Source organism: Cheilinus undulatus, linkage group 4 (genome assembly GCF_018320785.1).
Source record: "Cheilinus undulatus linkage group 4, ASM1832078v1, whole genome shotgun sequence".
In the NCBI taxonomy this organism is placed as follows: Eukaryota; Metazoa; Chordata; class Actinopteri; order Labriformes; family Labridae; genus Cheilinus; species Cheilinus undulatus.
Window position 1 is genome coordinate 15,714,919 of NC_054868.1, and position 13,766 is coordinate 15,728,684.

A 13,766-nucleotide genomic window follows, 5' to 3' on the forward strand; every position below is an offset into this window, starting at 1 on the left:
ATGATGCAAACTCACTTCTCTAAAATTTGGCAAATAATTCCTGAGTTTATGCAGTTACCAAACTGAGCAGAAGGCAGGTTGCCTCTGACGGGGGATAACTCCTCACTATTATCAACAATAATACTTTTGGAATAACGTTTTTTTCCCAAGAGTTATTTAAACATTTACTCAATGCAAAATAAAGGAACAAAGATACCCTAGGGCAAAACAACTTGGCCATATATTCTTCCAGGATTTCTTTGACTTCTTGGTTATCAGATACAGCAAGTGTGTCTACTTAGTTACTTGTTCTGTTGACACGTAAAAGGGAATTTCTTTGGACAAACTGTTCTGGTGGGACAGTGCATTTGTGAGCAAGTGGGGTTTTGGTGATCAACTTAGAGATTTGCTTCTCCTGGGAGGAATAAAACCTGTTGAAAGGGACCAAGTGAAAAGGCATTCCCTGTCCATTGTTTTAAGGTGTATAGTTTTGTAGTTCTTTAGGATGCAACATGTGGCCTATTATTGTACACTTGTAACCGGGAACTTGGTTGTTGTTTTCATATCACTTAACACGAAAGTTTGCTATGCTCCACTTGCTCCAGTTTCATAATTCCCTACTGTACTATACGGTCCTGTGCTCTCCTTGTGCCCCGGCACTGCGGCCTGTCGCTTGTGGTCCATCACCAAGCAGCGCTGTCCCGGTCGGGGGCCGCGCTAACGAGCTCCTCCTCCTCGTTTTGGGGATTTACCCCGGGGCGCACTGACCACTGGACACACCGAGAAGGCTCCGAGGATTACTGACATGCAACCAACCGAGCCTCAAGTTAACCGAGCTGACGCCAGGGGATATCAGAGTTGTGAGCTCTTACTAGACACGCCGCTGGTGAGCTCAGACAGTGGCACTGAGAGCACTACAGTGATGAGTGAAAATATGAATCCACTTCTCCAGTGGTGCCAATTACAGTGATACTGTGAGCCATTGGCACGTCTATCAAGAAAGAAAACTACTAACGGTAAGGCAAAATTCCATTACAACAATATATCATCAACAATTTGATATTATGTTGGTATAACTTTGTGATGCTATAAAATGCACTCTATTCATGTCGCAAATTATAGGTAAAGGTGTTTAAGTTAAAAGTGTTGGATCGTTTAACAATTCATGGCCCCTTTTAACACGAGCACCTACTTCTAGTGTCTTCAGAGAAATCTTTTTATCTACAGCTGTTATATTGACGTTCCAACACCTGGTTGTTACCAATGACTGTGACATACACAGCCAGAGTGGCAAACGCCCGTTTTTGTGGTTTCTCCAAGCTGCTTTTGGCCTGGAAAGGAAGTATTTACAAGGTGTTGTACAAAGAGTTCCTTGCTTTCTTCGCTATGTACACGGCCATCAGCATCACTTACAGGTAAGACTGAGAGAGCAGTTATAGTACACGTGTGCTGTCTACACATCATAGCAAATAACTGTGTATCACTCGTAGATGCTTCCTGTATGAGGACCAGAAGAGATATTTCGAAAAGCTGGCAATTTATTGCAACCACTACGCCAGTCTCATCCCTATGTCGTTTGTACTGGGTAAGCACTCCTGACCTTATCATTTTTTTGCATTACAGAAACAGAATTTGAGTCAAAGATGTTTTTCTTCTGGGATGCTTGTAATTTTGATTCTGGGACTCTACATGGGTATGATTTGTTACATTACATTAACTTTCCATGAGAGGGACCTTTAGCTCACAATCAGTATTACATAATAGGCAAATATCTTTAATGTGCAAAATGAACATAAACATAATCTCAGATGGTTGCACCATGACCTGGTCTGGGTAGGCTACATGTAAATAATTTTATTGGAAAGCAAGATAAACAAACAATCAAATGAAACACAATTTCTACACATTTTTATTTTGGCATGACACCAACTTATTTAATATAAGTTCTGTAAGAATACTTTGCAGTGAGGTTATACACTATTGCACATATATTCCTTTCTTTTTTCTATATATACAGGGTAATTTCCTAAATTATTTTCTTCACATGCACTTTGAGGTTGAAAAATAACAGATAACAGTGGCTCACTTAAATCGTCTACACCAAATAACAGAAGTTGTGCAACTGTAACACTTAAATCTTATTTGCTTTGGAATAAGAACGACCCTCCAAAGAAACAAAGACAATACTTGGTACTTTGACAAAAACGAAGCACATTTTGCACTCAAACCTGAGTCGAGCTCTAAAGTAACTGGACTACCCTGTGCTGCTGTTTGCAGGTTTCTACGTCACCCTGGTGGTGAACAGGTGGTGGAACCAGTACACCAGCATCCCGCTCCCTGACAGGCTCATGTGTGTCCTATCAGGGGGCCTCCAGGGGACTGACGAGCGAGGCCGCCTGCTGAGACGAACCATGATGCGTTATGCCAGTCTGTCTGCTTTGCTCATCCTCCGCTCTGTCAGCACGGCTGTTTTCAAACGTTTCCCCACCATGGATCATGTGGTTGAGGCTGGTGAGTGGGCATGAAGACAGGGTGGTGTGGTCAATTCTCAGCCAGTTAGTGAATCAAGCCAATTTTCATAAACAATTGTGCAAAGAAGCTTTTGAATGAATACAATTTATGATTAATAACTTTAAAAACTCAATTTGCTTTCTTGCGATTACAGCCTCTAAAATTAAAGTTAAATATTGAATCCTTAAATTTTAAACTTAAATGTTTCAAATAAGACACTGTCTTTTTCTGATGTGGCATCAGTCATACATTCACGTCATAAGTGTGTGCTGTTTCCTCTCCTGTACATTCTACACTAGGGACATTAGGCGAAACCCCAAGGACAGGAACATTGTGAAATTGACTGGTGATAAAAGTTTAGGCTGCTGTTGCAGGACTGTAGAGTTCAGTCCTCTTCATACTCTTCTATATCTGAACTATGTTGCGACTGTTGAAAGTTTTGATAGATTGATCATATTAATTGTAAATTTAAACAAACTCTTTTGTGACTGGTTGAGCTTTTGTGTCTTGAAATGTATTTTTATTATTTTGCACATAATCTGAGAGCAGTCAGCTGGTCAATACACTTCAAGAAAAGCTCAGGCAAAAGCCCAGTTGATCTAGTGTTCCCTCCTTCCTCTGGGTTACACTGACCATAAATGTACCTGATGTACTAATGTGCTGTTTGAGCAGGATTCATGTCAAGAGAGGAGAGAAAGAAGTTTGAGGGTCTTCACTCTCCTTATAACAAATACTGGATCCCCTGTGTTTGGTTCACCAACCTGGCAGCTGTGGCCCGCTGCGAGGGGAGGATCAAAGATGATCACACACTCAAACTACTTTTGGAGGTGCAGCATTTTATACAAACGCACACACACAATTTCAGACGCTCAATAATTAAGAAAAAAAACAATTTTATAGTTCTGATAAAAATTCAGTTTGAGATTTATTGAACTAGGCTGAAAGAGAAGAAGAAATGCCGTCAAGTGACCTCTGAAAGTCTCTATTTGTGTACCAACAGGAGCTCAATGCATTCAGAGGGAAGTGTAGCATGTTATTTCATTACGACATGATCAGTGTTCCCCTAGTCTACACTCAGGTAAGTACCTGACTGCTTTGAGTAATACTTCATTATTAGAATAATTTAAACATATATTTGATCATATTGTCATCTTCAGTTTTTAGCTTTTACCTTTCTTGATGCTTCATGTAACAAATAAACGTGAAAACCTGGGCCCTAAGACCTGATGCTTTGTAGATTGTTCCTTATTCATATAGCTTAATGGTTACAGATTACAACTCTTGATTTTTGTCTGTTTTGTTGACATCTTGTGTGTTTCAGAAGGTTTGCAACTTGTTGAGATTTTTTTTATTGTAGTTTTTATAAGCTTGGTTGACAATTGCTCTTGAGAAGAAATAAGCCCAAAGCACAATACTAATCAGAGTCCCTAAGTTAATTTTACATCATACTGTCATTCTGTTACAAGTATTGCAGCATCAGAAATCATGCCACGACACATGTTAACCTTGTTGCAGTGAGGAAAAAAGAAATGAAAACATTATTGTTAGTATTGGATGAATATCATATTGCCGCTTCAGTTTCGCCATCTTAGCAATGCACATTTGATTCACCGTTATTACAGGCACACTGACATAGACCTGAAGGAACAGAGAAAAAACTCATCACTTAACCATCCAATTCAATCTCTCCCCATAGGTGGTGACATTGGCAGTTTACAGTTTTTTCCTGGTGTGTCTAATTGGTCGCCAATTCCTGGACCCTAATCAAGGCTACCCAGGTCATGATCTGGACCTTTACATTCCCATCTTCACCCTGCTGCAGTTCTTCTTTTATGCTGGGTGGCTAAAGGTCAGAAAGAGGGACACAAATTGTGTGTTTGAAATGAGACTGCAACATAAAGGCATATCAATGATGAATACAAATAAGCTTTCATTCTCTCTGTTTTGCCTGGAAGGTTGCAGAGCAGCTGATTAACCCTTTCGGAGAAGATGATGATGACTTTGAGACCAACTGGCTGATAGACAGAAATTTCCAGGTCTTTAAGTGTTAATGCTTCATTTTTAATATTCATAGACTCTGATTGTAAGTTATTGTAACATTTCTTCTTCAATTCATTGTTTAAAATGTTCCTAGAATCTTAGCAGAAACAAAATTGAAATCCACGATCCAAGATGTTCTGAATAGGGATGAGTATCAAAATCTGGTACCACCAATACTAACTACCCCGAATGGGAGTGGTCTGGCTGCAGAGCACAGATCTCAGACTTGGAGACCACGACTGTGAGACGCCGCCTCTGTCAGGATGGAAGTGATGTCATTTGCCAGAACAACATACTTCATGTTTTAGATTTTTTTTTTTTTAGCAGTTCAACTGTGTTCATGAACGAAGTCCGGCAGTTACATTCATGAAAAAACACATTGCAAACATCACAGAATAAGCAAAATTTCAGACAGTTAAAGAGGTCAGAGGTGTGATCCGGGATTAAATAGTGTTGAGACCCATTTTAGAAGTAGTTATGCGAATGGTGGCTTGTTTTAGCTTTGTTAGTTTCAGGTAAAGCTAATGTAGCTATGCTAGCTGCATAGTAAACATTACTGGATAAGTCAATTTAGCTTTGTTAGCATTAGCTTTGGCAATGTGACCTTTAGCAACCTGAGCATGAGCAAACATAGCTGTTCGGAGTATAAGTTAATACTAAGCTAATATGCTAACATTTTAATGCTAGTCGATCTAACATTGCTGTGCTATGTCACGGATGCTGGAGATCAGATCCCACTGCTAGCATGATTTTAGAATGCTAATGCTAACTTGCTAACGCTAACAAATTCATGCCATTATATTTAGTGGGCAAGTAAGTGTTTATTCAGGTTCAATGCTTGTGCACTGACTCCTTGTTTGTGTTGTGTTGTTTAATTAGAGACCATCTGACTGTTCATTCACAAATCATTAAAGGTCAGCAGAAAATTATCCCTGTGCTGTGTTACTCTGGCCAGAGTCCACAGCTGATGAAGAGCCAGCCTATGATTTCGGAGTAGCTAGTCCGATCATATCTCACTTACTTCAACAGTAGCTAAAGTCAAAGCAGCTATGTAAGCTACATAGGTAAAGTAGCTTAATAGTTATGTTAGCTTTAGTAAATGCAGCATAAGCTAATGTAGCTAACATAGCTTTGGTAGTTTCAGCTTTAGCTATGTTTGCTACATAGCTGCATTACCAATGTAGCTCACCTAGTTAATGTAGCTTCATTAACTTTAGCTGGAATATCTAGCTGCAACAAGGTGTTTTCATGGAGGATGAGTTTTTGTTTTTGGCTTCATTAAACATTTTGTATTAAGTTTTGCAGGTCAGGTTTTTGACTTTTAACTTTTGGTATCCTAACTCTAAACCTTAGCCCCTATTCTAACTGAAAGTTTTATTAGATTTTGTTTTGAAAATTTTATTCTGTTTCTATCCTGACAGAGGCTATGTTTCACAGTAATTGTCTGCAAAAGGAGATCAATGTAAAAGCTTGCTAAGGACAACATGGTCACTCACCCTTACAGGCATTTTCTGCCTCCTAATTGGAACTAACTAATTTCACTGATTCAGCAGTCAAAAAAATAATTAAAGGAAGTTCCTAAACTAGGTTAAATGTCTCATGTTTCTATATTCCCTTACCAAATCATGGTCTATTTAAACCATCGCTACTAAGCCCCTGTAGGTTCGAGGCTGCCTGCTCCATCATTATTAGTTCATCAACCAGTTATTCAAAAACATTAAATTAAGGAACTTTCCTCTTCATTAGCTTTTCACAGGGCCTTTCTGGACAAATTAGTATATCTTGATTCGATATTAAACCCAACCCTAATTCTGAACCTATCTTGGAAACTCAAAGACTTCCTTTACCGTCATGCCTATTTTAGTACAGTATAATTACATTGACACCTACCCAATCGCGTTTAACATGGATACTTAAATCACTACAGGTGTCTATGATGGCAGTGGATGAGATGTATGGAGATTTGCCAGTGATGGAGAGAGATCGTTACTGGAATGACTCCAACCCAAGACCCCCCTACACAGCTGCCACTCTGTTTGTCCTCCGTAAACCTTCTTTTCAGGGGTCCACCTTTGACATGGCGTGAGTCTTTGGGTTTGACCTCAACATGTTCTTATTTTATGACTATGGCATATTCAGTTTGAATTCCTTTACTCGGGGCAAAAATCTGGATGATGAAAATGAGAGCAATTGGCTGTTAGACTATAAGTGATTTGAATTAGTTGTGCCTTTGAAAGACTAAACTTTCAAAACACAAAATCTGTCAAGGTAACATTGAAAGTTAAACTGCATGACATCTTTTCATAGGATCCCTAAAGAGGAGATGCACTTCCAGCCTTTGGAGGACATCGCTGAGAACCTGGAAGAGTCGGGCAGTCGTCACCCCAATATGGCCCTCTTCAACCGCTTGCTCAATGTAGCTCCTTCCCCCACTGGCCTCATGGGAGGGGCTCTTCGTCGCACCTCAGCACAACTGCAGAGACTACGCCACTCCCCCAGCATTGACCAGTGCACCAGCGATGATGATGATGACAATGAAAGTGTTAAAATAGGTAAAGGTGGCTCTCTGCCCTCTGGGCTTGGGCAGGACACTCAGAGCACTGTCTGTAGTTTCAGAGAGGAAAAGAATGCCACAACGCCTCTGCTGGAGATTCAATTTGGCGCAGTGCAGGAGAGGCAAGAAGGGCTCCCTGTTGTCAATGAGAAGAAGGAGGTGACTGAAGTGGAGGAGAGGATTAATAAAGAGTGGGAGATGACAGGGAACCAAGAAAAACAAGAGAATTCAAGGGAGCGTAACCAAAGTGTATCGTTGCTTCTTCCTCCCCCTCAGTTCTCCAGAGAGAAGACCATGCGACCTACCTCTGCCATCTCTCCCTTTACCTCCCGTCATCCCTCTGCTTTTCTGTTTCACCCGTCTGTCCACTCCAGTCTAGAGCACTGCAGCTCCCAGCCGGCTATCAACCAAAACAGGGCTGTGCCCACTATTCCCAAGCCCCCCTTTGGTGGGAGCAAAATGTCCTTCCTCACTGTACCATCGTATGATGAACCTCAGCGTTTCCGGAGTGTGAGCATGGGATCAGAGCTGACTGGGTCTTAAGGCTGTTCAATTTGTTGGTATTTAATGTCCTGGGGAGAAAAAAAAGTTGAACTTTTGACTATTTCAAACTCTAAACTTGATTCAAAACAAGCTTTCATGTGTGAAATAAGTCATAGATCTGTAACTGTGCTCAAGATTAATCAATATGTGTAGCACTTTTGGAGCAGAAGGTTGTCACCTCTTGATACTTAGAGTACATATATTCACAGCTTTTGTTAACATTATATCAGATAAGTAAAAGTTTTTAAGTTTTTCAAAATATCCCCTGACTGATGATAAAAAAAATGTAAACTGTACTGAATATCTGCTATAGGTGAGTAAAGTTTTGCTAAGTTTTGCAATCTGCTCATGGAATCTCAATACATGTTATAATTCTATTGATAATTTATATACAGTGCATTTAGAAAGTATTCAGATCCCCTTCACTTTTTTCTATTTTGTTATGTAGTCATTTAAATTGTTTTTTTTTTCTCAGAGACTAATCTCAGTCCCCCATAATTACAAAGTGAAAACATATTTTTAGAAATATACACCTTGATTGGAGTCTACCTGTGGTGAATTAAATTGATAGGACAGGAAGGCCTCACCGCTGACGGTGCATAACAGAAAGCCATGAGGTCAAAGGAACCGCCTGCAGAGCTTAGAGACAGGATTGTTGCAATGCACAGATCTGGGAACAGCTACAAAAAAACATTCTGCTGCACTGAAGGTTCTTCTGAAAACAGTGACTTCCATAATTCTTAAAAGGAAGAAGTTTGACACAGCCAGGACTCTTGCTTGGCCACACTGAGCATTTAGGGGAGAAGGGTTTTAGTAAGAGAGGTGACCAAGAACCTGATGGTCATTCAGACTGGGCTCCAGAGATCCTGTGTGGAGATGGAACAAAATTCCAGAAGGACAGCTATCACTATAGCCCTCTGTGGATCTGGGCGTATTGCAGAGTGGCTGGGGGAAGCCTCATTTCCATAGAGAGGTGTGTGCCTTTCCAAATCATGTCCAGTCAGTTTGATTCATCACAGATGGACTCCGATCTACAGTGCTTAACAAACTTATTAGACCACCACCCAAAGTAAAGTTTATGCCACAGCTGCCCTAAATTAACAGCATTGGTAATTACCAAAATCATTTTTTATGTTTCTGCAATGGTTAATACACCAATATGTAGAAGCTCTTTAACCCAAATCATAATTTTAATGCTAGAATATAATTATTATTGTTATCCATGAGTTTTCAAATTTACTGATTTACAAAAAAACTGAAAAAATAGTAAAGCAGATTAATATTTCTTGATTAATATGTCAAATTATTGTTATTTACTTGCATTCCTGAACAGAAAATTAGTTTTAGTGGTTGAATGTTATGCTTGATTAATTTCTGACTTCTCAGAGAAGCCCAGTGAGTCGGCTCACTTGGGGTATAAAAAGGTGAATTCAGTTTGAAATTCCTCATTCCTGTTCAAAATGGTAAAACGTGGAGAGCAATGAAAATGAAAGAGTCCGCATTAAAGCATTTCATGATGCTGGATGGTCTCTGAGACAAATAGGGACAGACATAAAGTGTTCCCACAGTGTGGTCAAGGATGCTTTGGAGTCAACTGCTGAGACTGGTACTTACAAAATGCGCCAAGTAAGAGGCAGGAAACCAAAGTTAACTGAAGCAGATGTCAGACACCTAAAGATTTTAAGTACTAGACACAGAAGGAAGACCACTGCTGATCTTCAGGCAGAGATGAATGCTTCTAGATCAGAGTCTGATAAAGTCTCCAGAATGACCATAAACAGACGACTGATGGAACAAGGCTTAAAGGGAAGAATAGCTGCTAAGAAGCCATTATTGAGACTTGCAAACATCCAGAAACACCTCAGATTTGCCAAGGATCGCAAACACTGGACTGTTGATGACTGGAAGAAGGTATGTAGCGCCACATTATGTAATAATGTAATACATTTTCCATCCATCATGTAATAACACCGCATTTTCTAAGCCACTAAGTGGTTAGGGTTAGGGCAAGGTAGCAGGGTAGGTGTTTAGTCTAGAGCCCTGAAGAGGGCTTAGGTTTAGGCATAAGTCACTAAGCGGTTAGAGTTAGGACAAGGTAGTTGAGTAGGACATACCTTGGAGCCCACACTAAGTCCTATGGTTAGGGTTATTACATAATGCGGCTTTATCACATAACGTGGCTTTACAAGGTACTCTGGATGGACAAGTCCAAGTTTGAACTCTTTGGTCAGCATCGTCGTGTTAATGTCCGCAGAAAAGCTGGAAAATGTTTTGATGCCAGGTACATTGTACCCACAGTGAAACACGGTGGAGATTCCATTATGGTATGGGGTTCCATTTGTGGATACGCCGTGGGCAAATGAGTGAAAATCTACGGTATCATGAACAAGAACTTCTACCACAACATCTTAGTGCATCATGGAATCCCTTCTGGACTGAATCTGATTGGTTGTGGGTTCATATACCAACAAGACAATGATCCAAAGCATACTTCAAAGCTGTGCAGAGACTATTTGACTAAAAGAAAGGAATCTGGAGTACTGGAACTGATGGACTGGCCCAGTCAAAAGTGGCTTTCACACTAGGGGCCTGGGCCCAGATCCAAGTGCACTTGAACCCAAAGTCCGGTTCATTTGGATAGAGTGAATGCCAACGAACCGCACCCGGGCACCGGACCCATCCATGGCTGCAGGATGGACTTTTTTGCCGGGTCAAAACAAAAATAATCTTCGCTCAGGTCATGACCCCAATGGTTGCCATGGTAGCTTCTTCTTCTTTCTCCTCCTTTGCAGGGTTGTAAACCAGCTACCTGCATACCGCCACCTGCTGTTTCAGACCAAGTAAATACGCAAGTGTACCCTGGCATGGTCTGATGTTGCTAGAGTGAAAGCAAGCGGGGGGGGGGGGGGGCAACTGGGCTTAATATGAAAGCACCCAAAGTCCACATTTGAATCCAATTGAACAAATTTGGGATGTGTTTGGGATGTGAGACTGTGGAAAAGTACATAAAAACAATGCCAGCAAGAATGCAAGCTATTATCAAGGCCAAAGGAGGCCATACAAAATATTTAGTTTTTTGGTTATTATGTGTGAAAAAGGACTATTTAGTTGTTTCAGTTTGTTATTTGCCAAATAAATAACAATAACATTTTTAGTTTTAAACAAGTTTTTGAAAGATTTCTAAAATATTTATGTTTTCTCGTTTTTATGACAGGTGGTCTAATAAATTTGTTAAGCACTGTAGGTGTAAGACGATCTCAGCAATGGTTGAGAGAAATGGGAGGTTCAAGTGTTGCTACAAATGATCTGAATATTTATATCAATATGATATTTCAGGGTTTTAAATCGTTCATACATTTTCAAAAATTCAAAAATTCTGCTTTTACTTTGCCATGATGGGGTACTGAGTGTAGCTTAATGAGAAAAAAGAATTTAAACAACTGTAGCATCAGGCTGCAACATTACATACACATGAGGAAGTTATTAACCCCCTATGAAAATTTCATTGATTTAAATGTATGTCTCAAGTGCTGTTAAACAAAGCAAAGAATTTTTAACACAGTGTATTCAAACATCCAAGATTTATTTTGGATGCTGAAATTATTTTATTTTGCACATAGAAATGAAAATATTCCACAAAAACCAAAAACTACCATGGTCAAAATTGTTAGTCTGCCTGGCACTTATAGTAAATAGTGTCTCCTTTTGCTGGATAACAGCCTGCAGTTGTTTGTTGAAGTTTTCAACAAGTCTCTGACACGTCTTCTGAGGAATCCCAGCCCATTCTTCTTTGGTGAAGCATTCAAGCTTCTCCAGATATGACGATCCTCTGGCATGGACCTTCGTCTTCAGTTCACCCTACAGATTTTCAGTGGGATTTAAGTTAGGGCTTTTTGCAGGCCACTCAATAATGCTCACTTTGGTCTTCTGGAGGTAGTTCTTCACCAAGAACGATGTATGTTTAGGGTCATTGTCATGTTTGGAGAAAAAGCGACGACCCAGACCCAGTTTTGTTGCTGACTGCCTCAGGTTTTCTTTCAAAATCTCCACATATCCTTATTTTTTCATGGGTTCTTCCACCTTGACAAGGTTTCTAGTTCCAGATGCACCAAAGCACCCCTACAGCATAATCCTCTCACCACAATGTTTCACTGTAGGGACAATGTTCTTTGGTTGATGTGCCTCTCCCTTCTTTCTCCAATCATCAACAACTTCTCTATGGTCAAAGAGCTCTAGTTCAGTTTTGTTTGACCAAAGGACATGCTCCCAGTATTCATAATCCTTCTCCAGGTTGTCCTTAGTAAACTTTAATCTGGCTTGAAGGAGTCTCTTCTGCTAAAGGGAAGTTTTTCTTGATCTGTAACCTCACAGTTCATTCCTGTGAAGGGCTCTAGTGATGGTCGTCTTTGAGACTACAGTTCCTGACTTGGCAAAGTAAGTCATACACGAGTGTCTTGGCAATTGTTATGCAGTCTTAAGACACATCTCTCACTAGTTTTTTTTTCAAGAGTCTTTGAAATCTTTCTCCTCCTACCCCTTGTCAGGCTTGATCTGGACTGTGTGGCTCTCATTGAATTTCTTGATTATACTTCTCACTCCAGTTCTTGACTCTTGGAAACGCCGTGGTAACTTTGTATATCATTCCCCTGCTTTGTGAGCATCAACAAATCTTTTTCTCAAGTCTAAACTGATTTATTTTGGTTTTGGCATGGTGCCTTCTTAACTGACAGCTGATACCCTTTCTGAGGCTTTAATACTGTGTGTAAACTGGAAAATAAGCCTTGGTTTTAATTTGATTTTACAAGCTTTGCAAAGTTAAGGCACATCATTGACCAACAGTGGTTTTTGCTATGGCCTGACTAAAAGGTCAGTTCTAAAGGGGGCTAATAATTTTGACCCTTGCAGTTTTGGTTTTAGTGAAATAATTTTGTTTCTGTGTGTAAAGTAAAATTATGTAAGCAACTAAAATAAAACTAGGATGTTTGGAAAAGCTGTTAAAAACTCTTACTCTGTTTACCAGCACTTAGGAAATACTTGAGAAAACTGAAATTATCACTGGGGCGTTAATGATTTTGTCCTCAACTTGAAGTGAAGGAGATCTGAATATTTTTTTTAAATGCACTGTAAAACAAAAGAGATGGCTTGAATTGTAGCAAGTATTTTGGCAGATTAAGGTTGCTTTCCCTACCTCTAGTCTCTGTGTCAATCTATTCTAAACCATTCTAAAGTACATGAAACATTAATTCTCTTGTTTCTTTATTTCTTTTAAAAATGTTTTCAGTTTTTTAATATAGATAGACAGATAGATAGATAGATAGATAGATAGATAGACAGAAAGCTGATGCTTATTAAGATAAAATGTGTGCTTTTTCTCTGATAGGTAAAATATTCACAAGAATGATTTATAATTGAATGTCATTCACATTTTATTAATTAAAATACTTTAAATAGTTAATATTTTAACTGATATTACTGTTACAACACATCAGTTTAAATCATTAATCATACATTCAATAGTCAACATTTCTGTAATTATGACAAAATGTTATAGTTGCAGAAATAAATCCACACATTATAGATTTAGTGATGCAGCATGAAAGCATATGATTCTTGACAAACATATTCAGTTTTGATACATAAGCTGTTAATTGACACTCTTTCTTTCTTTCTTTCTTTCTTTCTTTCTTTCTTTCTTTCTTTCTTTCTTTCTTTCTTATTAATTTAGTACAAGCAATTTCCAGCAGGGGGAGACAGCAGCAAACCAAATAAAACACTCAGTAAAGACTTTCAAGAAAGAAACTGAGTCAGAAAATTCATACTTTCTCTCCATCCTACCCACGTGTAGGCTGCAATTCTCCATTTTTCCCTGCAGATGGAGGCTCCTACCTGGGCTGCAGCCAATAGGATAGTGCCCTCCTGGCCAGAGTGGACTGTCTCTGCTTGGACAGGAAGGATTGAGCTGGGCCCAGAACTCTGGAGGGCATATAAAAACTGTGCTGCTGCAAAGCTGAAGACTGCGAGAGGGGGAAATAACTCTCAGTCGTGGACTGATAAATGCTTTTTCTCATAATCACCAGATGTGAATTATAGAGTTTGCATCTGTCTGAACTTTTGATGGACTCTGATTTATTACATGCAT

At 39.5% G+C, this 13,766-nt stretch overlaps 1 protein-coding gene across 1 annotated transcript; it reads left to right on the plus strand.

Moving 5' to 3' along the window:
* The first annotated feature begins 87 nt into the window (after positions 1-87).
* Positions 88-7,881, plus strand: best2 (bestrophin 2). Its single transcript, XM_041785050.1, has 10 exons — positions 88-995; positions 1,207-1,394; positions 1,470-1,564; positions 2,257-2,490; positions 3,163-3,317; positions 3,491-3,568; positions 4,187-4,339; positions 4,446-4,526; positions 6,458-6,612; positions 6,838-7,881. Exons 2-10 carry the CDS (start codon positions 1,243-1,245, stop codon positions 7,625-7,627), a joined length of 1,893 nt encoding a protein of 630 aa, XP_041640984.1. The 5' UTR covers positions 88-995; positions 1,207-1,242; the 3' UTR covers positions 7,628-7,881.
* The last annotated feature ends 5,885 nt before the right edge of the window (positions 7,882-13,766 follow it).

Coding starts and splice junctions, on each gene's coding strand:
- best2 (XM_041785050.1), top strand. CDS start 1,243: ATGACTGTGACATACACAGCCAGAGTGGCAAACGCCCGTTTTTGTGGT. Junction 1,565..2,256: donor CCCTATGTCGTTTGTACTGG/GTAAGCACTCCT, acceptor TGCTGTTTGCAG/GTTTCTACGTCACCCTGGTG. Junction 2,491..3,162: donor GGATCATGTGGTTGAGGCTG/GTGAGTGGGCAT, acceptor CTGTTTGAGCAG/GATTCATGTCAAGAGAGGAG.